General features: G+C 53.4%; 1 protein-coding gene across 4 annotated transcripts in view; it reads left to right on the forward strand.

Annotated features, from left to right (window-relative positions):
- The window catches only part of SMG6 (SMG6 nonsense mediated mRNA decay factor), a 106,973-nt gene that overhangs the window by 29,353 nt on the left and 59,939 nt on the right, over positions 1-17,681 (forward strand). For all 4 annotated transcript variants that reach the window (XM_033078032.2, XM_033078035.1, XM_033078033.1 and 1 more), the window contains exon 10: positions 41-186. In XM_033078032.2, the coding sequence (XP_032933923.1) occupies positions 41-186 (146 nt within the window). The remainder of the gene's footprint in view (positions 1-40; positions 187-17,681) is intronic.

Here is a 17,681-nt window from a genome sequence, read left to right on the forward strand (position 1 = left end):
GGCACAACCTGCTCTCTACAGCCTCTCCCTCTGTCTGCAGGATGGAGACGTTCCCTGCGGTGGCTGAGGAGGTCCTGAGGGAGTTCCAGGTGCTGCTGCAACACAGCCCCCCTCCCATCGGAAGCACCCGCATGCTCCAGCTCGTGGCCATCAACATGTTTGCAGTGTACAACTCCCAGCCCAAAGGTACCACGTGCTGCTGGTGGGGAAACTGGATGGGGATCAGCCACTCCCCGTGTGGAGAAGGGTGGGGGACATACCAGATGGGGAGGTGGGAGTGGTGCTTGAATGCCTGTGGGTGTCAACACAGAGGGACCTTGGCTGGGCCCTTGGAGCTGTCTGAGGAATGAGGAGGCATCACATCCCCCTGGAGCCTGAGTCATCAGCACACAAGGAAGATGCTGCTTTATGGCTCTGCCTTCCCAGCATTTAAGCTGGGCCTTGCTCAGTGCCTGTGCTGGCAGCAGAAGGGCTGGGACAGTCCGAGACCCCAGCTGTGGCTGTGGCTGCCTGTGTCCCTGCAGCTGGGTGGGGGATGTGATGCCACTCTCTGAAACACTGGGTTGGAGCCTGTGCCTCGTGTTCATGCAGAGAACAGCACAGATCCAGTGTTAATTACTCCCCTCCTCTCACTTCCTCCATCCACCCAGCAGCCTGGATGGTCTCTACCATGGACAAGTTTAATGTGCTGGGCAACAGAGATGCCACCAAACCAGAGCCTCTTCACTGAGTTTGTAAAATGATGCTTCCAGGGATTGCATTTTGCCCAGTGTCCCCTCCAACATGCACCCAGCAGCAGGTACCCAGCTCTGCCTGAGCTGTGGGTTTGGGAGCAGGGATGGGGCTGCTCTCCCTGGGTGGGAGAAAGCAGCGTTTCACATCCTGATGCCTTGGGATCCCAAAGATGAAGGCCTCCAGCTGATGGATTTCAGCTAAGATCAGCATGTGGGCAATCAGGCTGAGCCCCAGAGAGCTGCTTCTGGAAGATCCCTCCCTCGTGAGCCAGTTGGCCACTGGTCAGGCTGGTGGTCAGTGGCCGAGATCAGCTGATGGAGCAAACCAGCACCGACCAGAGGGCTGGGAAGTGGCTCCTGTGTTCTGTGCCTGCCTTGCAGGCACTCTGCTGTCCTGGAGGGAGCTGTCAATCCCCCTGGTGAGGCAGCCATGCCCTCCTGCCTGCCAGATGCCAGCCAACAATGGCGTGTTTATCTTTGAGCTGCAAAGTACTTTGTGATTATAAGCAAATGCCTCTGCGTGACAGTAATTATTGTATTCATAATATTAATAATACCCCTGGTAGGTGAATTAATAGTGGTGTCTGTGCCACAGACAGGAGCGGGTGGGAGGAGAGGATGAGATTTGACTGGGATGGATGGCAAGCCCCTGTGGCAGAGCTGGAAGCAATCCCAGCTCTCAAACCACTGGGCTGTGCTCGTCCATCCATAGCCGAGTTGTGGATATGTGTGAGTGACAGAGGGAGTGCTTTTTATCTCATGAAAAATAAGTATTCTCAGAGTTTTCTGCCTCCTGTGTGGGTAGCTGCCAGCTGCTCCCAGCTTTTGGATCTCTGGAGAAAGCAAACCTGTTCCTGCCGGGGCATGCGGAGCAGGTGGCAGTGCTCGTGGAATGCCTGCAGGTCGGATGGCACCACGGCTGCCATCTGATGCCAAGGGCCCTTCAGGGATTTCCCTGAGGGCTCTTTGCTCTGGTGACCCTGAAATATCGCTGGGAGTGTTGTTGGCAAAGCAAAGCCTGCTGTCAGCACAAATGCCTCGGTGGTCTCGGAGCGCTCGTACGCCGAGTGCTGGCACAGCGCAGGTTGGGCTCGCTGCCGACGCTGCCATACTGGGAAGAGCTGGGTGCAGATGGAAATCAAAAGCAGAACAGCAAAGGGTCTGGAGTTTAGAAGGAAGGCAGGAATGTTGGAATGATTACCAAGTGCCCTGCATGGAGCAAGGGTGCTGGCTCACTCCCCGGCGTGTGGGCTGCTGTGGGCAGAGCCCGGCGGGAGCGCGGCAGGAACGCTGTCGGGAAGGTGCGGGTTCCCATTTCCCAGCACATGAGTCACCTCCCTGTGCTGCTGCAGCAGGGGCAGCAGCGGGAGCCAGGGGGCTGAGCCGCCCCTGTGGGCCTGTGGGAGGCTGGGAGGCAGGGAGCAGTCCCACCCTGCCTGCATCCCAAATTGCCAGGAAGCGTTGCTGGGGAGCCGGCTGTAGTCAGAGCTTGGCCGTGTCCACTCCACAGAGCTGGATCTAACTTTGTAGTTGGACCAAACAGCCTCTGGAGATCTCCTCCTACTGAAATCTTCCTGCAAATCTGGGAGCAGAGCGTGGCTGTGTCCTTCCCATCACAGGGGCCTGACGCTGTTTGCAGTAGCAGGAGGAGATCTGTGGGTTTGGGACTCTCTTCCCTGCTGTCCAGGGGTGTTCCCTCCCTTCCCTGCTATGTATTTCCAGGTCTCTGGAGCCCCAGCTACTCATGAGAAACTTGTAAATGTGCTTGTTGCTCCCTGTCTGGTGTGTTACAAATCCCTGTGCTGAGATCCAGTGGTGCTGGCATTCATGGTGTAGTGTCACTGGCACAACAGTCACAGTGTGGGGAATTCTATGAAATTCTTAACCTCTAAATAAGAATTTTTAAGTAAAGAATCAGGTATTAGGAAAAATGAAACTTAACAATTAAATTCTGTGTTAAGCACCTGTCCTCCCTGTTCCTCAAGCTTATGCCAAACACAGTCCTGTCCCATCTCAGCCTCAGTTTCTCCCATTTTTGGGTTGTGCCCAGTCTGTCCCTGACCTTCAGTGAGGCAATGGGCAGCACAGGAGGTTGGGACTCATGCAGGATAGTTTATATCTACTGCTCTTTGCTTTTTTTCTCCTATTTTTTTGCTGTGGTATGGGTTGGCTGTGACCCCTGAGGGGTGCTCCTGTCCTGGCACGTGTGCCCCTATGGGATTTGTGACATGTCCTCTGTGTCTCTGCTCCCAGCCACTGCCACTTTTTCATCAACCAACCAACCACAAGGTCACTGTGTGCTTTTCTGACAGGGTGACTTTTTTGTGCTGTGTTTAAACTGGTTTCCAGACCAGCCAGCTGTGAGCAGCACGTGGCATTTCACATCCTCCTCCCACGCAGGTCACTGCTGTGGTTACCTGAAGCCTGCAGTGGGTGCCAGGGCTCAGGTGAGCACAGCCAGGGCTCCATGGCCTGTGCCTAGTGAAGCTGAGCTGTGCTGGTCCCCAGGGACAGCACCAGGCACGCTGGAGCTGGTCTCAGCTGCCTGTGCAGCCGGGCAGCACTGGGAAGATCCTGGGAGATGAATTGGATCTGTTGTTTTCTCTGACAGAGGAAGCCAAAGAATTCCCACATGAAGCGCATCCCCTGCTGTTCAGCATCAAACAGTGTGTTCCTGCTTTGTCCAGGGAGCCATGCAGCCAGTGAGGGTCCCACTGATCCCACTGCCTCCTGCCAGGAGCACTGCAGGTGTGAGAAGGCTTCTTGCAGGCCTCAAACCCATGGGGCAAGAAATGCCCACCCAGGGCAGGGAGGCAGAGAGAGGTGGCCACTCTACATGGCAGAGCTTTCCAGGATGGGACATAGGTGACTGACCAGTGTTTTGGGCCATCCTGAGCTCTGGCTGGGGCGGGACCCTAGTGGGGTGGCCCGTTTAACAGTTTGGTAGCCATCTGCACAACCAACTCACAGAGAAGTTTGGATCCCTTTATCCCGACCGCAAACACTCCAAGAATTTTAATTTTTTTTTAATTCTGTAATTTAGGGAAATAAAACTCTGGTTTCTGAAAAGACTAATTGAAGCCGTGCTTGCGGCAGGGGCATCTCGGTGAGTGGAGAGAGAGAAACCCCCTCCCAGCCCATCTGTGCCCAATTTACTCCGATCTGGCCTCTCTGAGGCTTTTTTTCTTTCTCTCTCTCTTTAATAATTTGTTTTATAATTCCTGGAATCAAACCCATCTCAGACACACTGTTTTATTTTACTGTATTATTGGATTATACTTCCTATAAATCACTGGATGTTATTCATAGGCCACCACCAGAATAACTTCCCCTCTCCCCCCAAGCCCCCCCCATGATGGCCCCGCATTCCAAACAAGCGCACACCAAGGTGGGGGTGCAGCAGCACGGGGCACCCTAGAGACACTTCCCGGAAATCCCAGCAAATTTGCCTGGCTGTGGGTGTGAAGCATCAGGCTGCAGCACCTGGATGCCTTCTGGCACTCTCGGCCGGCCGCGCTGTGCCGTGTGGAGGTTGTTAGGAGGTCGGGCTTAGGTGGAAGTGGAGAGAGGAGGGGGCTGCCATATGTGCATCCTCAGCACATGGAGGGAATGAAGTTGCATCCCCCAGGGCCGAGCAGAGTCAGGGCACAGAGGCACGGGGAGGGTCTGGCCAAGTGCATTGCTTTAGCTGAGGGTTGGGAATGTGGGAAAGCAGTGGGAAGTGATGGTTTGGGCAGGGTGACCCGTGCACAGGGCAGCTGCTCTGCCAAGGGCGATGGGCAAGGAGGAAAACCTGCTAGTTGTGCCCTGGCAGAGGGACTGCTCATGTGGGTTATGAGGAGGGCTCAGTGTGGTAGGGGCAGGCTGGGCTTTGCTCTGCAGACCCTGGTCTGTCTTCTTGAGTGGAACACGGTGGGGTTCTCTGTGCAAGGTGTTAGCTGGGAAACCTTGAAGGCTCGTGCAGCAAGGGAGCTTTCACAGCAGCAGCTTCAGAGCACTGTCTGTGGCTTTTGCCACCAGCATCCTTGGGGCCGAGCAGGTCCGTGCTGCAGGGGTTGGAGAGACTGCCTGGCTCAGAGAGGAGCTGCTGTCACACAGCTCTGACTGCAGGAGTTTGCTAAGGCACGTGTCCCTGCTGCTCCTTGAACACCGACACCAGCTTGAGATGCAGATCTTGATGCACACAAGGAAAGATCTGTAGGTCAGTGCAAATCCCCTGCAGTGCTTAAGCAGGTACAGGACTTGCCATTTGCACTGGGGAGGGCAGGTCAGAGCCCTGAGATGAGGCTGTGCTGTGGTAACAGCAGCCAGCTCCGCTGCCATCCCACCCGACTCACAGCCCTGGGCCGAGCACAGCAGGTCTCGCTTTGCTGACCACACCTGCTCAGGCTTGCAGCCTGAACCCTTAAAATATCCCTAGAGATGATGCAGAGGCTGGTGGTGTCTGCCCTCAGCAGAACCTCAGCTCTGACCATTGCCACGGGCTCATTTCTGTCACTCGGACCAGCTCTGCTCAAAGAGCTGACTGCAGCATCAGAAGAGGCTCAGAGGAAGCAACTTCTGATCACCTGTGGCAGCTTTATCTCAATGTCTTCTCAAGAAACTCTAACCACATCTTGTATGTCAGAGTTGACAAACGTGGAGGGAATCGAATGCACGAGAGTCCAGTTATTTTTGCCCTGAGTTCAAAAATAAAGCAGTGTTTGTGGGTAACTACCTCGGTTTGGTGGAGTTTTAAAATTAGGCACAAAAGAAAGCTTAATAAACCTCAGGCTGTAGATAGCAGCAGAAGCAACTTGATCTTTCCCTGTCTGGGGACTAGAACTCAGTCCTTTTCTCTGAATCTCCCTCTTTGTGTGGTAAATACACACTTCAGCTGTGGGCTGACACCTTTGGGCTAAACAACCAGGAAGCTGATGAAGATGTCACATTGCAAGGCTGTGTCAGGGGAACTGAGCATCTGCAGCCCTGTGCTGAGAGCAGAGCCTGAGGACCCTCCACCTGCCTGGGGGACTCAGTTTATAGTGCAAAGCCCACTTGATGCAGGCAGGCTGGAGTTGAGCAGTTTGACATCTGGCTTTCTCTGGGTGCTGGGCTGTGGTTGATGTACAGCAATTGTGGACAGAGGTGTGTGCACTGAGATCTCCAGCTGCACCTGGCAGTTGCTGTGTGACTTTCCCTCTGAGACTGGGCAGTGCTGTCTTTAGTGAGGTGGTGTTAAGACATAACACTTCCCAAGGCCTTAAGTTTGGAGGATCTGGATGTTTAATTTATCCTTCCCCTCCTTTCACATTGCTGCTTGTATTTGCTTTATGCTTGAGTGGTATTTAGGAGAGGAAACCCAGAGGAAGGCTGAGTGATTCTGGTGTCCATCCTTCCCCTTGCTGCCTGCCTTGCACTGAGGCTCCTGAGTGAGCTGGCTCTTTGATGTCACTGCCTTGGCAAAGAGCTTTTGCACTGAACCTGTTGTTTGATGATATCTGCTACTCTCTGTATCCACACACAACCCAGACCTTGAGATGTGAGAGTAGGAAGAAGGGTTGAAGTGGTGCAGGGAGTGATACCCGCATTGCTCATCTCAGGAGCCACACAGCTTCCTGTGCTGAGCCTCCTAAGGGACATGCACGTGTCCAGAGATGGCAGCTGACCCTCCAGGGTTTCTCCTCTGAGCCACTGGGAGTGTTGGAGGTTGGCACAGTTGCTGGGAACTGTCGGCGCCTTTCCCTTCAGGGAAGGAAGCTGTCTCGGACTTGAGACACATCAGTAAAGTTCAGGTAAAATAATTCTGGCCCAGACGTGTCTTCAGAGTCTTACTCTCGGGCTCTTGAGGCTGGTGGCAGCAATGTTTAGACCAAAGTCTTCCTTTGCTTATTCCCCTCTGTTTCCTGTTTAAAAGGCAGATTGTCACATATTTGGGGATTTATTTACCGTAATTGGAGTTATTTTCCTGGCTGCTGGCTTCTGCCCTCTGATGCAAGACTCCTTAGTGAAACGTGTGTCCAGAAAGCCATGTGACTTTTTTTTCCCCTTGCCACAAGTGCCAGCAGGAGATGCAATAATCAACGCGCTGCAGGGAATTTCCACTGGCAGTTCAGGTTTCTGAAATCTAGACGTTGGCTTGGGAGGCAAAAGATTGAGCAGGGCTTTGTGGCAAGGAAGGGAAAGGTTTCCAGCAAAATTGAGTGTTTGCTGGTGTGTCAGACTCTCCAGTCCTGCCCTCCAGCTCAAGTGCAGCAAAGTCCCCACTGAGTGGTGTTGGATGGGCTTGCTGGGGGTTTCTGCCTGGTCTGCCTGTCACACAGGCACATCCTTACATCTGCCCTTGAAGCTGTTCCACGAGGTGATACAGGGATCTCATTTCAGGGCAACAAATCGAGGGGAAATGGTTTGTAAACACAAAGCCTGAGTCTGCTTTAGAGCCAAGCTTCAGCAGCCCAAGCAGCAAATCAAGACAGAGTCAGTGACAGGTGAGGCTGGAGAGGCTTTGCTGTGGTTCCAAAGCTCTGCAAACACTGAATCCCACCACTGTTTGGATGAAGAAGCTGCGTTGCTGTGTGAAATGAAAGGCAGGAAATGGAGCAGTGGCACACTGTGTCCATCTGTCCTGCTGTGGAACAAGAAAGGAGGTGCTGAGGCAGCTGTCCCAGGTCTCTGCATATCCCCAGCTTGGGAGGTGAAGAAAGAGGGGTGCCAGGGAGCCAGAGTGAGGTGCACCAGGTGCAGCAGCTCTGGTGAAGCTTTAGATGTTTGCAGCGTGACAGGAAGTCCTCTTGCTTTTGAAGAGATATTTCTGATTCTTTAATGTGCCTTGCACCTTTGATTTCCTCATGCTTTTAAGCAGCACCAAGTCAATTACTGTATTTCTGTATAACTCTCTGAGAGAACACTGTATAATTAGGCTAATTATGCTGCTTTGTGAAGTTGTAAAACTCCTGATTGAGCTTGCGGGGCTGTTTTATAACCTCCCAGGTGTAGGCAGGGAGGGCTGCCTGCCCCGTGCAGGTTTGGGTGCAGCCTGCCAGCTCGGTGAGGGTAGTTCCTTCCCAGGGGCTGCCCCACAGGCTCATTCCCTGGCAGCTCCTGCCTTCCTCTTTTCACAGGCTGCAGTCCCTCTGGGAATCCTGTACCCGGTGCTGTTGGGATCTCTTCTTGCCTTAATGTTGAGATCAGGAATGGCAGCACAGCCATGACTGTGTTTCTGCTCTTGAGTGTATGTGAGGAGATGACCCCACATAGGTTTAGGTGTGAAGATCTTTTGTTTTTCCTAATTAGGCTGTGTGTACTGTGCAACAGGTTCGTGACAGCACAGAGCTGGCTGTGCCTGCACTAAGTGACAGTTGGGAGGAAGGTGTGACCTTCAGGTGTCACCCTGGCTGTGTGATGCTCGCTCCAGCTTCACTAAGCAGCACAGTTTAACCCCACCTGAGTGACAGCCCTGAAGGCACAAGGTCCATCTCTAATGGAAGGGTCATTTTTAATGCTGGTTGCTGCAGCTGGTGATGGCCTTAGGGCTGGCTGGAAGGTGACACACAGAGGGCACAAGTGATTTGTGTGCCCCCGAGGCTCTCAGGTCCCACCCCAGGGAAGCAGACAGGAGCATGTCTCTGTGGAATGGGAGGGAGATACCCCACGGGGATGAGTTTGGCTGTGAAGTTTCTGGTTTCTCCATTCTCCTCCCATCCCTGGTGGGATCATCTGGCCCCCTGACCCCGGCTCAGTGAACTCCCGGTGCTTCTCCAGCAGCCCCGGGAGCAGAACTGGGGCGTCTTGCGTAAGCAGCGCCTGCTCCCCGGGTAATGGCACGGGGATGGAGAAGGAGGCTCCGGCTGCCAAAGGCGGGTTGGGAACAGCATAAACCCTTCAGCCCATGGAGCCAAAGGCTGACAACCCTCGTGCCTGGTGCTGGGAGCAGAGCTCGTCCCGCCCGGGGGGCCCCAAGCGCGCTCGGGGCCGCGGCGGAGAGCGGCCAAAGGCGGCCACATGGGCCCGGGTGGCTCTAGAAGCAGGCGCAGCGGAAGTGATGCTCCCTGGCCCATCTGCACGGGGAGCAGGAGACGCGCCCCAGCTGGTGCGAGGCCCTGGCAGCCCCGGGAGCTGCCGTCTGTTGGGCTTTACTGCTGTCTGCCTTGAAACACGGCTTGGGAAGGACGGGAGGGGGGTCGGTGGCACTGTGCCAGTCCCGGTTCTCCTGGCCTTCTCGTTCCTCTCTCCTCCTCCTCCTCCTTCTCCTCCCCGCTCCCTCCAATGCTTTAAAGTCACATTTCCAGGCCAGACATAGAATTAATCTCTGGGCACTTCACATTGCTGGCAGCGCAAAGCAGGATGTGGGATCTTTTTTTCTCTCTCTCTGCGTCTTGGCTGACTTTTTTACCTCTCGAAGAATTTGGAAGGGCCGTGAGATTCCCCCCACCCCCCCTCGCCTCAGTGCCGTGCAGTTTTTCAGCACGCTGATCACCCTGCTGTGGCTTCACCCTAATAGATTTCATATGCTGACACAGTTGACATCAGTACCAAACTATTTTACATGTGATCTGGTGTATTTCCTGAGGAAATCTGCAAGATATTTATTAAGAACTAATAAAATAAACCTCTCCATGAGCTTTTAGGTAGTTTTCAATTTTTCATGTCTCTCTCGTTTCCTCTTATCAATGAGTTTCTATTTTCTCCCTCCTCTCTGACCATTGCAAAAGGAAACAAAAATAAATGTTTTAAACCGTTCCTGAATGGACACTGGGAATATTTCTGTAGTGATGTATTAGCAAAGTCATATTTTTAGGGCTGTATTGTCAAGACTAAAAATATCCCGCTGCAGTGCATCCTTTTTATAGGGCTTTGTGTGTGTGTGCTGAGCGTTGTACAAGTTTGCACCAACGTGCAAAGGTCTTTGTACTACTGCAGCGTTGCCTCCCCATCACAGCTGGACTCCATTAGGCCTTGGAAATTAGTGTAATCCTGGTTAAGAAAGGGAGGGGAAGAAAAAAAAAAAAAATCCATCAATCTCGCAGAGCCGCGTTTCCCCAGCTGAGCCGGGATACCTGCGTGGCAGCCGCGCTCCGAAGGGCTCCAGCAGCCGGTGGTTTTGCCACGGCTTTCCTGCCACGGAGGGTGTTCCCTGACAGAGAACAGCGGCTCTGCTCCCCCTGCTCCCCCCGGAGCAGCGGGGTTCAGGCAGGACGGGCTGCAGGCTGCAGTCACCCAGCGGGTTCTGCTCATTCTGCACAGCCGGGAGCCCCTTTGGGGCTGCGCTGTGCTGGCAGGCAGCAGCGTGCGTGTAGCAGGGAGCAGGCTGGATGCTTCGCGTTCTCAGAGGGATTTTCTGCCTTTCTGCTATTTGTGTCTCCTTCAATTAGCTGCGATGGGAACAGAGAGAGGCAAAGGTGGGCGCCGGGCTGAGAACGCCTCCCCCGTGTGCCGGCTGCGGGGGGACCCCTGTGCCGCGCTGGGAGGCGGCTCTGCCTCTCCGTCACGCGTGATGGATGCAGCCCTTTCCAAACACGATTTCCCCTCCGGCTCGCGTCCGCGGATCCCGGCGTGGCGCTGTGGCCGTCACTCGTGTCCCCAGCAGCCGCCCTGCGTCACAGGTGGTGGGTGCAGCGGCTGACGGGGGCCCTGACGGCACACGCTCCCCATCCTCCATCCTCTCCCTCTCCTCGCCGGAGCTTTCCTGTCTGCTGCTGTCTGGAGAGCCACAGCCTCTCTGCTTCCTGTAGAGCAGTTCAGCGAAAGCAGTAATTAGGGCCCGTAAAAATTTGTTTTATTAGCGTGAAGTGTTGGTGGGTAATTGGCCATAATTTGAACCCAGCCAGATTGGAGATTAATAAAAAAAAATCATATCTATATATATGTATATATTTAAAAAGAAAATCACAGAGAGATCTTTTTACCAGAAACACCAGAGTTGTGAGCTGGAAACCCTTCCCAGGACGGGCTGGCGGCTGCAGAGAGGGCGGCCAGCAGTGAGTGCCTGTGCTGTACCCGTCCTTGAGGGTGTTTGACACTGGCATGGGAAGAAAGGAAACCTTGTTTTCCAAGAACTCTGCTCTTTCTCAGCTTGATAAGCATTTAAAATAAAAGCTGCACAATTGGAATTGGCAGAGCATCCTCATTCTTTTGTCTGTCTGTTTATTTTTTTCCCCTCATCCCTCGACATGTGTGCTACAGCCCAGGGTTACTACACCCCGTGGAACCACAGGCCTGGAGCTCTGCAGGCGTGCGCCGAGCTCTGCCCACCCCCGGCCTGGCTCTTTGAAGCCTGGCAGAGCAACAGAGATCCAGCCCCGACCCTGGCAGCCTCCTGATGGCCAGGGCACTGAAGTCTTTGACAAAACGTGTGTTCTCAGCCCCTTTCAGCTCCCCCTTCGCTCGCAGGGCAGCAAACCCAGGGCTGCGCCTGGAGCCGGAGCGGTGGTTTTGGGATCAGGCTGTGACTGCACTGTATGGACCCGATGGCTTTGGTATTTATAGGCTTGGTTGGAGCAGCTTGAGCGTGGCCAACGGAGCGGGAGCGGCTTGAGGGCCGACGCTCATCCCGAGGAAGGGTGATTGGAGAACTCCCCGCTCCGGGAGGATGGAAGAGCCAAGCCCCTCTGCACACATGTCACGCGCGGTTACTGCCGGTTGAATCACACCAGGGAGTTACTTCAGGCTACTAGCCCTGGTTGTTGCTTTGGTGTAAGTTACTCGGGGCGTTCCTTCAGGTCCGTAGTGCTTGTTTTTTGCTTGGCAGCCTCGGGGCTGGGACCTGGTGTAACCGTTTCCCAAGGAATATTTTTGGTTTGAAAACTGAAGGTCAGCAGTTCGCAAGGGCTGCGCTTGCAGCCAACTCTGTGGTTCGCCTTGTGCCACCGGGCCAGCAGCACTTGAAATCCTGATCAATTGATCTGCAACAATATGAAACCACGAAGGGTGACTGCCAGTTAAAACTCCCTGTCTCGCCCCATTTTCCCCACCCAAAGTGTCTTTCTGCCCATATCCCCTTTCTTGCCGCCTGTCTCCCTCCCTCCCTTTCGGCTGTGTATTGGAGTTTTTGTCTATCTTTTTCCATCTCTCTGTCTCTTTTCATAACAGTTTTTAATAATGTTTTAGTTAGTTCCAGCCTTTTCCCTCAATGGATCCCATTGGAAAATACATTTGAAAGGAAACAGTTATACACTTCCCTTCCTTTGAAACTCTGTTGGCACCTTTTCCAGTGCAGTAAACCATACAACATGGATTTTCAAAGTTTCCAAACACAGACATGCTGGCGTTAAATTTATGAAAAAATATTTTATTCGGCTGTATAGTAACTATGAGTCTCCGAGCTGCTGGTCACAGTGAAATCGAAGCTCGCTTTGGAACTGCAACAGGTCTTCAAATCTCTGCAGGAAACGGCACTGGAGCCCGCAGCTCCCTCGTGTCCTCTTGCCAGGAGACACAGCAGCAAACAAAAGGGGTGCAGGGGCACCCCCAGGCCAGCCCACCAACCCCCAGCACAGCCTTTCCCTCCCCATGGCCATGCTGGGAATGCTGCAGCAGCAGTAGCTGCAGGGAATATCACGGCTGTGCCAATCCTATCTCAAACCACGGGGGAAAAGAGGAATTTGGCATGAAAGTGTGATGTCTTGTGCTTGTTAATGAATGTGGAGGGTTCAGGCTCTTTAGTTCCTGAGTGCTGTGGTGGGGGCTCCATCGCCTGTGTGAGCCCTCACGTGCGGTGGGAGCCGAGGCTCCGGCTCCATGTGAGTTGTTGGAGCACTGAGATCGTATTTTCTAACAGGGGCTCGGATGTTAAACTTCCTGGAATGGTTTCCCTGCGTGCTGTGGGTTTGGGCCTGTGGTCACAGCCTTTCCTTCCCGCAGGGAATTGCTCATTCAACACCTGAGAACCTCCCTTTGCATGGCACCGCTCACAGAATTTTCTCCAAATTTCCACAGAGGACCACAGCTGCCGTTCACCACCAGAGGTCTGCTGGGTGAATCTGGCTGTATCCTCATGAGGAGCATTTTGGGGATTTGTTTCCAAACAGAGCAAGTCTCGAAGGCTGTGCCCAGTGGCACTTGAGGTGTGGTGTAAGGCACACAAAGCCTCCTGTGAGAGACAAGATGATAACAGGACAAAGAGATCCCAGGCTCAATTTTCCTGTTGTCCTTTTGCGTGCAAAATTTCTTTCCGTTCCTATGAGAGTTTTCCAGAGAAGCCACTGATTAAGTGTTATCATCATGCTCAGTGCCACATGGAATATAGGAAGAGCTACAAGGTTCAAATCCAAATAATTGGGTGCTGTAAACCCACTGGTGTGTGCTTAAAGCTTGGGTTTGGGTGCCTTTTTTATGGCACCTCCAACAGGTACTAATGGGCAACTGATCTTAAGGAAAATACCAGATTTTCTAGTTCCTTGATTGCCCACCTTGAGATGGAGTTCTCCTAAAAACATAATACTTCAGGAGCTGCCTTTGGTCCTACTCAAAGCAGAGTTGCCCAGTGTCTGCAAATTCCTTTCCCTCTGTGTCACCAACCAGCCAACAAGTGAGTGACACAAAAAATAGTTGAGCACATGAATTGGGAGGAGTTAAGGGGACTTCTGGATCTCCCTGAAAGTTCAGGACCAAGGTGAAGAATGGAATCAAGTTCTCCATGTTAATCCCCCAAACCATGACCTTGTCCTGCAGCCCTGAGCCTCACTGAACACATGCACATTTCAGCACATCAGAACACTCTGCAGGAGGGTCTCTGCTGCCTGTTAATTTTCTGTGTTGACTGAAAATGGTACCTTGAGGGGAGGAAAAGTGATGTGTCGTTAGGACGGCTTTATGGTGAGTAAGTGTGATGGAGTTGACTTGAAGCTGCATAGATGCCTCCAAGTCTGGTGTTCAGAGAGTTTTTTTGCATGTGTAATTTCCATGGTTTTCAGAAAAGCGAGCTCCCCCATGGAACCAGGCTGACCTCATCTGGGATCTTTGGCTGGTACATAAATCTGGATGCACCACACAAGCTCTGCCACGGCAGGAACGCTGCATGTGTGGGGCTGGGATCCTCTGGGGAGAGCGGCCACTGATGGTGCCAGCAGAGCAGTGAGGGGGCTGGAGAAGGGGCTGCTGTGCTGTGCCTCACTTGTGCTGCTTCAGCACCCTTTTCTACCTGCTTTTCCCTCTCCAGTGCCTCACCTGGCTTGGTTTGTTCTTCTGTCCAGGCAGGTGAACCAACTGCTGCTTTGGTTGGAGTGGCTTGAGAGAGCTGTCTGATAGTGAGCACCCAGATTTCCATAGGTCCCCACCTTGGCAAAGCAGGATGGAGGTGGCAGAAGGCACACCCAGACCCCTCTGCTGTCCCCTGCCAAATTTCTGGTTCCTGCTCCAAGTGTGAAGGTGCTAGGGATTTTGCTGAAATGGTCAAAGAATTTTTAACTTAAGAAGAACAATATATTTTCCCTAACCTCATTCTGGCAAATGGCTGAACCTTTGTAGTTGAAATTTTCCCAATAAATTCAGCTTGAAGAAAGCTTTTGGCATGAGGGATTGCAGCCTAAATGGTTAAAGTTTGGCAAAGTTCTTAGGAACTGAAACCAAGTTCTTATAATGGAAATTGTTAGGTAAGAATCACTGCAGCAGAGTGGCTGAGCTGTGCCCCCCTTGGTGGGGTATCCTGGGGCTGGGGGTGCCACTGCCATCAGCCAGGGAGGCTGGAGGGACCAAGGAGGGCTGGAGTGGGAGCTGGGGAGGCAGTTCAGGCTTGCAGGCGTTTGGTGAGGACCCTGGGATTTCCTGCCCCAAGAGCTGGGAGGAGGGCACAGATTTCACTTCATGTTTTGGCATTTGCTTTGCAAACACGGGCCCCTCAGGAAGCTGTAAGAAGACGAGCAGCAAAGGAGGGAATGTGCTGAAAAGGAAGCTCCACACTTTGCTGTTCCTGTCCCATCAAAGGCTCCTTTCTCTGAATGCTCCTGTCTGCAGGCACTTGCTCTCCTGAGCTTTCACTGCAGGCTCAAAGTGCTCACCCAGGTTCACACCCAAGGAAGCCAGTTCCAGGCTGTCTGCTCACATTTTGCTGTCAAGGACATGCCCAGCAAGAGCTTGGGGGCTGCAAAATGCTGCCTGTTATTTGCTGTTGTTATTTGTCCTGGTAAAACCTCTCTCAGGGCTGGAGGAAATCTCTTGGGAAGTCCTGTTCACACCCCCTTGCTGTTGTAAATAACATCTGACACAGTTGTGGCTGGGCACACACAGCTCCTGGGGGGATGCTGGTAGCTCTTGCCATGCTGCTGTGTGACCCAGCCAGCTCCTCACCGGCTCTTTTGGTGAGGTTCATAGCTCTGGCATCTTCAAAAAGAGCTGACAGATCTGTGCAGACAGAGCATAGGCCATCAGGGGTTCTCATTTTTCATTACGCATCATTGAAGTGTCCCTAAAACCCTTTTCCATTTCTATCACCCACGATTTTTCTTCTTTCACACAACATTCCCTGTTTCATCTGAACACCCTGCTCGCCTTTGGGCCTTTTTGCTTTTGCAGCATCTTCAGTCGCATCCTGCTTGTGCATTTTATGGCAAATATTCCCTCCTCAGGAAGAGACAGCTGGTGCCAGGCTGGTCTGGAGCTATAGATATGCTGATGAGCTGGCATGCCAGCTTGAAGGGACACGCTTCCTTATGAGCCAGCAGCCAGGAGTTACATACATTTGGATTTGCCAGCCTTTTAGCTGCCAGACTGGTCAAATTCACGTTGCTGTCAGTTGTTGGCAGCAGAACCTGTGGCTCTGGGGATCTGCAGTGAAGACTTTGCTGTGCCTGTGTCACAAGTGCCAGCGTCAGCTCCCGCACTCGGAGTGGCTCCGGTGAGGGCAGTGCTGAGAAATGAGAATTTCTTTGGCAATTCTCCAGGTTTGCCAGCATGGATGAACCTGGAGGTGCCTTTGCTGCAGCTGTGATGGACAGGGACTGGCTTGTCTCAGTGCAAATGTGACCAGTGACAAGTGGGATGGATGTGCCTCCCCAGGCAGGGGGAGTGTTTCTGACTCTGTATGGGCTGTTCCATGTCCCAAACTGACTCCCACAGCCTGGCTGGGGTCAGGGGGGCAGAGCAGGATCCTGGCCTTGCTGGCTGGGTCAGCACCCCGAGCGTGTAGGGAGAGCTCCGAAGTGCTGCTTAGTGCAAGTGGAAATGGCTTCAATCTGTGTTTTGACTGATGGGTCTTTTCAGGAAATTTCTGAGAATAACATTTCTAAAAATGGCTGCTTCTTTCCACTGATATTTCCTGGAAAAGGCTGTAGTTAATTTTAAACCACTATCCTTTTCCCTTTTCAAGTGGAAATGGCTTTGTGCTTGTCCTCAAGGCTAATGTCATTCTTTCTGACCTAGCCCGTGTTGTGTGGTGGGTGGGACATTGTGCCACTGCCATTGTCTCTTCTTGCAGGTCCCGTTGGTCTTCCAGAGCTGCACAAATTGGGGTGTTGGGGACACTCTGTGCACGTGTCTGCTTTCCCTGTGGAAATTAATAACTTCTTATTAAGTTAGTATTATTAATAGTCACTTCACAATGATGTTTTTTGTCGTTGACTCCTGGCCAGCCCCGAGCACACAAGAAAGCCGTCCCTAAAGTCATTCCTTAAAGCTTTGTTCATCAGGGTCAGGAAGGATATGCTGAGCTGGTTATCGCACCCCAGGTGCAAGGATCCAGCCCTGCCTGTGCGTAGGGACAATCAGAGCCAGAGACAAGCTCCTGGATCAGGCAGAGGGAGCTGGCAGCACAGAGCTGTCTGGGGCAGGCAGCCCCTTCGTGTCGGGCAGAGCATGGCTTCCCCTGTGGTTCCTGGGCAGGCTCTCTGCTTCGGGTGGGAATATGTCATTAATTTTTATACCTTCCCCTGTAAACCATCGACCCTTTTTATGATGTCATGAGGGATTCCTTAATTTTGCAGCTGCTTCCTGGTTACGTCAGAGAAGAGCCTCCCGTCCTAGAGCCCAGCGCTGCAGTCCAGGACGGCTGGAAACAAATGAAGTGTTGAATATCTAATGGCTTCCACAGGGAGAGCTGCTCCATCCTCCCCAGGCCCCCGGCATTCCTCACCTCCTAGGCCTCCCTCCTTCCCTCCCTCGGACAAGTCAGGCTTGCAGAGGGAGCTGCTGGCTCCTGGGCGGCCCCAGCTGCTCTGGGAACACGTGCAGCGAGTTCCCCGGAGCTGCTGCTCCAGCCCAGACCCTCCCAGGACCTTCCTGCCTCTCCATGGGGAGACATCAGTGCAGGGAGGTGGACTGGGGGCATCCAGGTTATTACTAAAATCCAGAGCTTGCTTTGGGAGAGGTCGAGCCCTGTGTGCTGCAGGTGGTCACAGTGCTGGTGGGGCTGGGGCTGCCATCCTGTTTGCTCAGAGTTAGGGAGCAGCTTCCAGGAAAGCTGCCCATCCTTACCAGGGTATCAGGCAGGGCTCAGCAGTGCCTCCAGGTTCCCAGGCTCTCTCGGGGGCAGATGAGTGCGTGTATGACTCGCCAGTTCCCAGAGCTGGGAGTGCCAGTGACTCACAGGTCATCCCCTGCGAGGGGGTGTCGGGGAAATGCCCCACAGCTGCGAGCATCCCTCTCACTTCTGCAGCTTTATATTCCCGTGGTTGTGTGCGGTCTCCACCAGCCTGGGCCGGTGCAGGGCTCTCCTCACCCATTTCCTGCAGACAGCCCCAGCCCGGGGGGCTGCCCTGTAGCCGTGCCAGGGCTGTGTCTGGCGGGCAGTGACTCACAGGGAAAGCTGTGTCTGAGCAGTGAGGGAGCAAAGGAATTGCCTTCAGGTGGTGTCAGCTCCGAGGTGACCAGCCCGGGTCTCTTCCCCTCAGGGTAGCAGCCAGCTGGTGAATCAGTTGTCTGTGCCTCCAGAGTTGATGTGCTGACACATCAGCCGGGTGCCTTCGCCCCCAGCCTTGTGCTCACCGAGCTCCTGCAGCTCCCGTGTCCCCTGGCCAGCCCGTTATGTCATCCTTGGGA

This window comes from Catharus ustulatus, chromosome 22, assembly GCF_009819885.2.
Source record: "Catharus ustulatus isolate bCatUst1 chromosome 22, bCatUst1.pri.v2, whole genome shotgun sequence".
Taxonomy (NCBI): domain Eukaryota; kingdom Metazoa; phylum Chordata; class Aves; order Passeriformes; family Turdidae; genus Catharus; species Catharus ustulatus.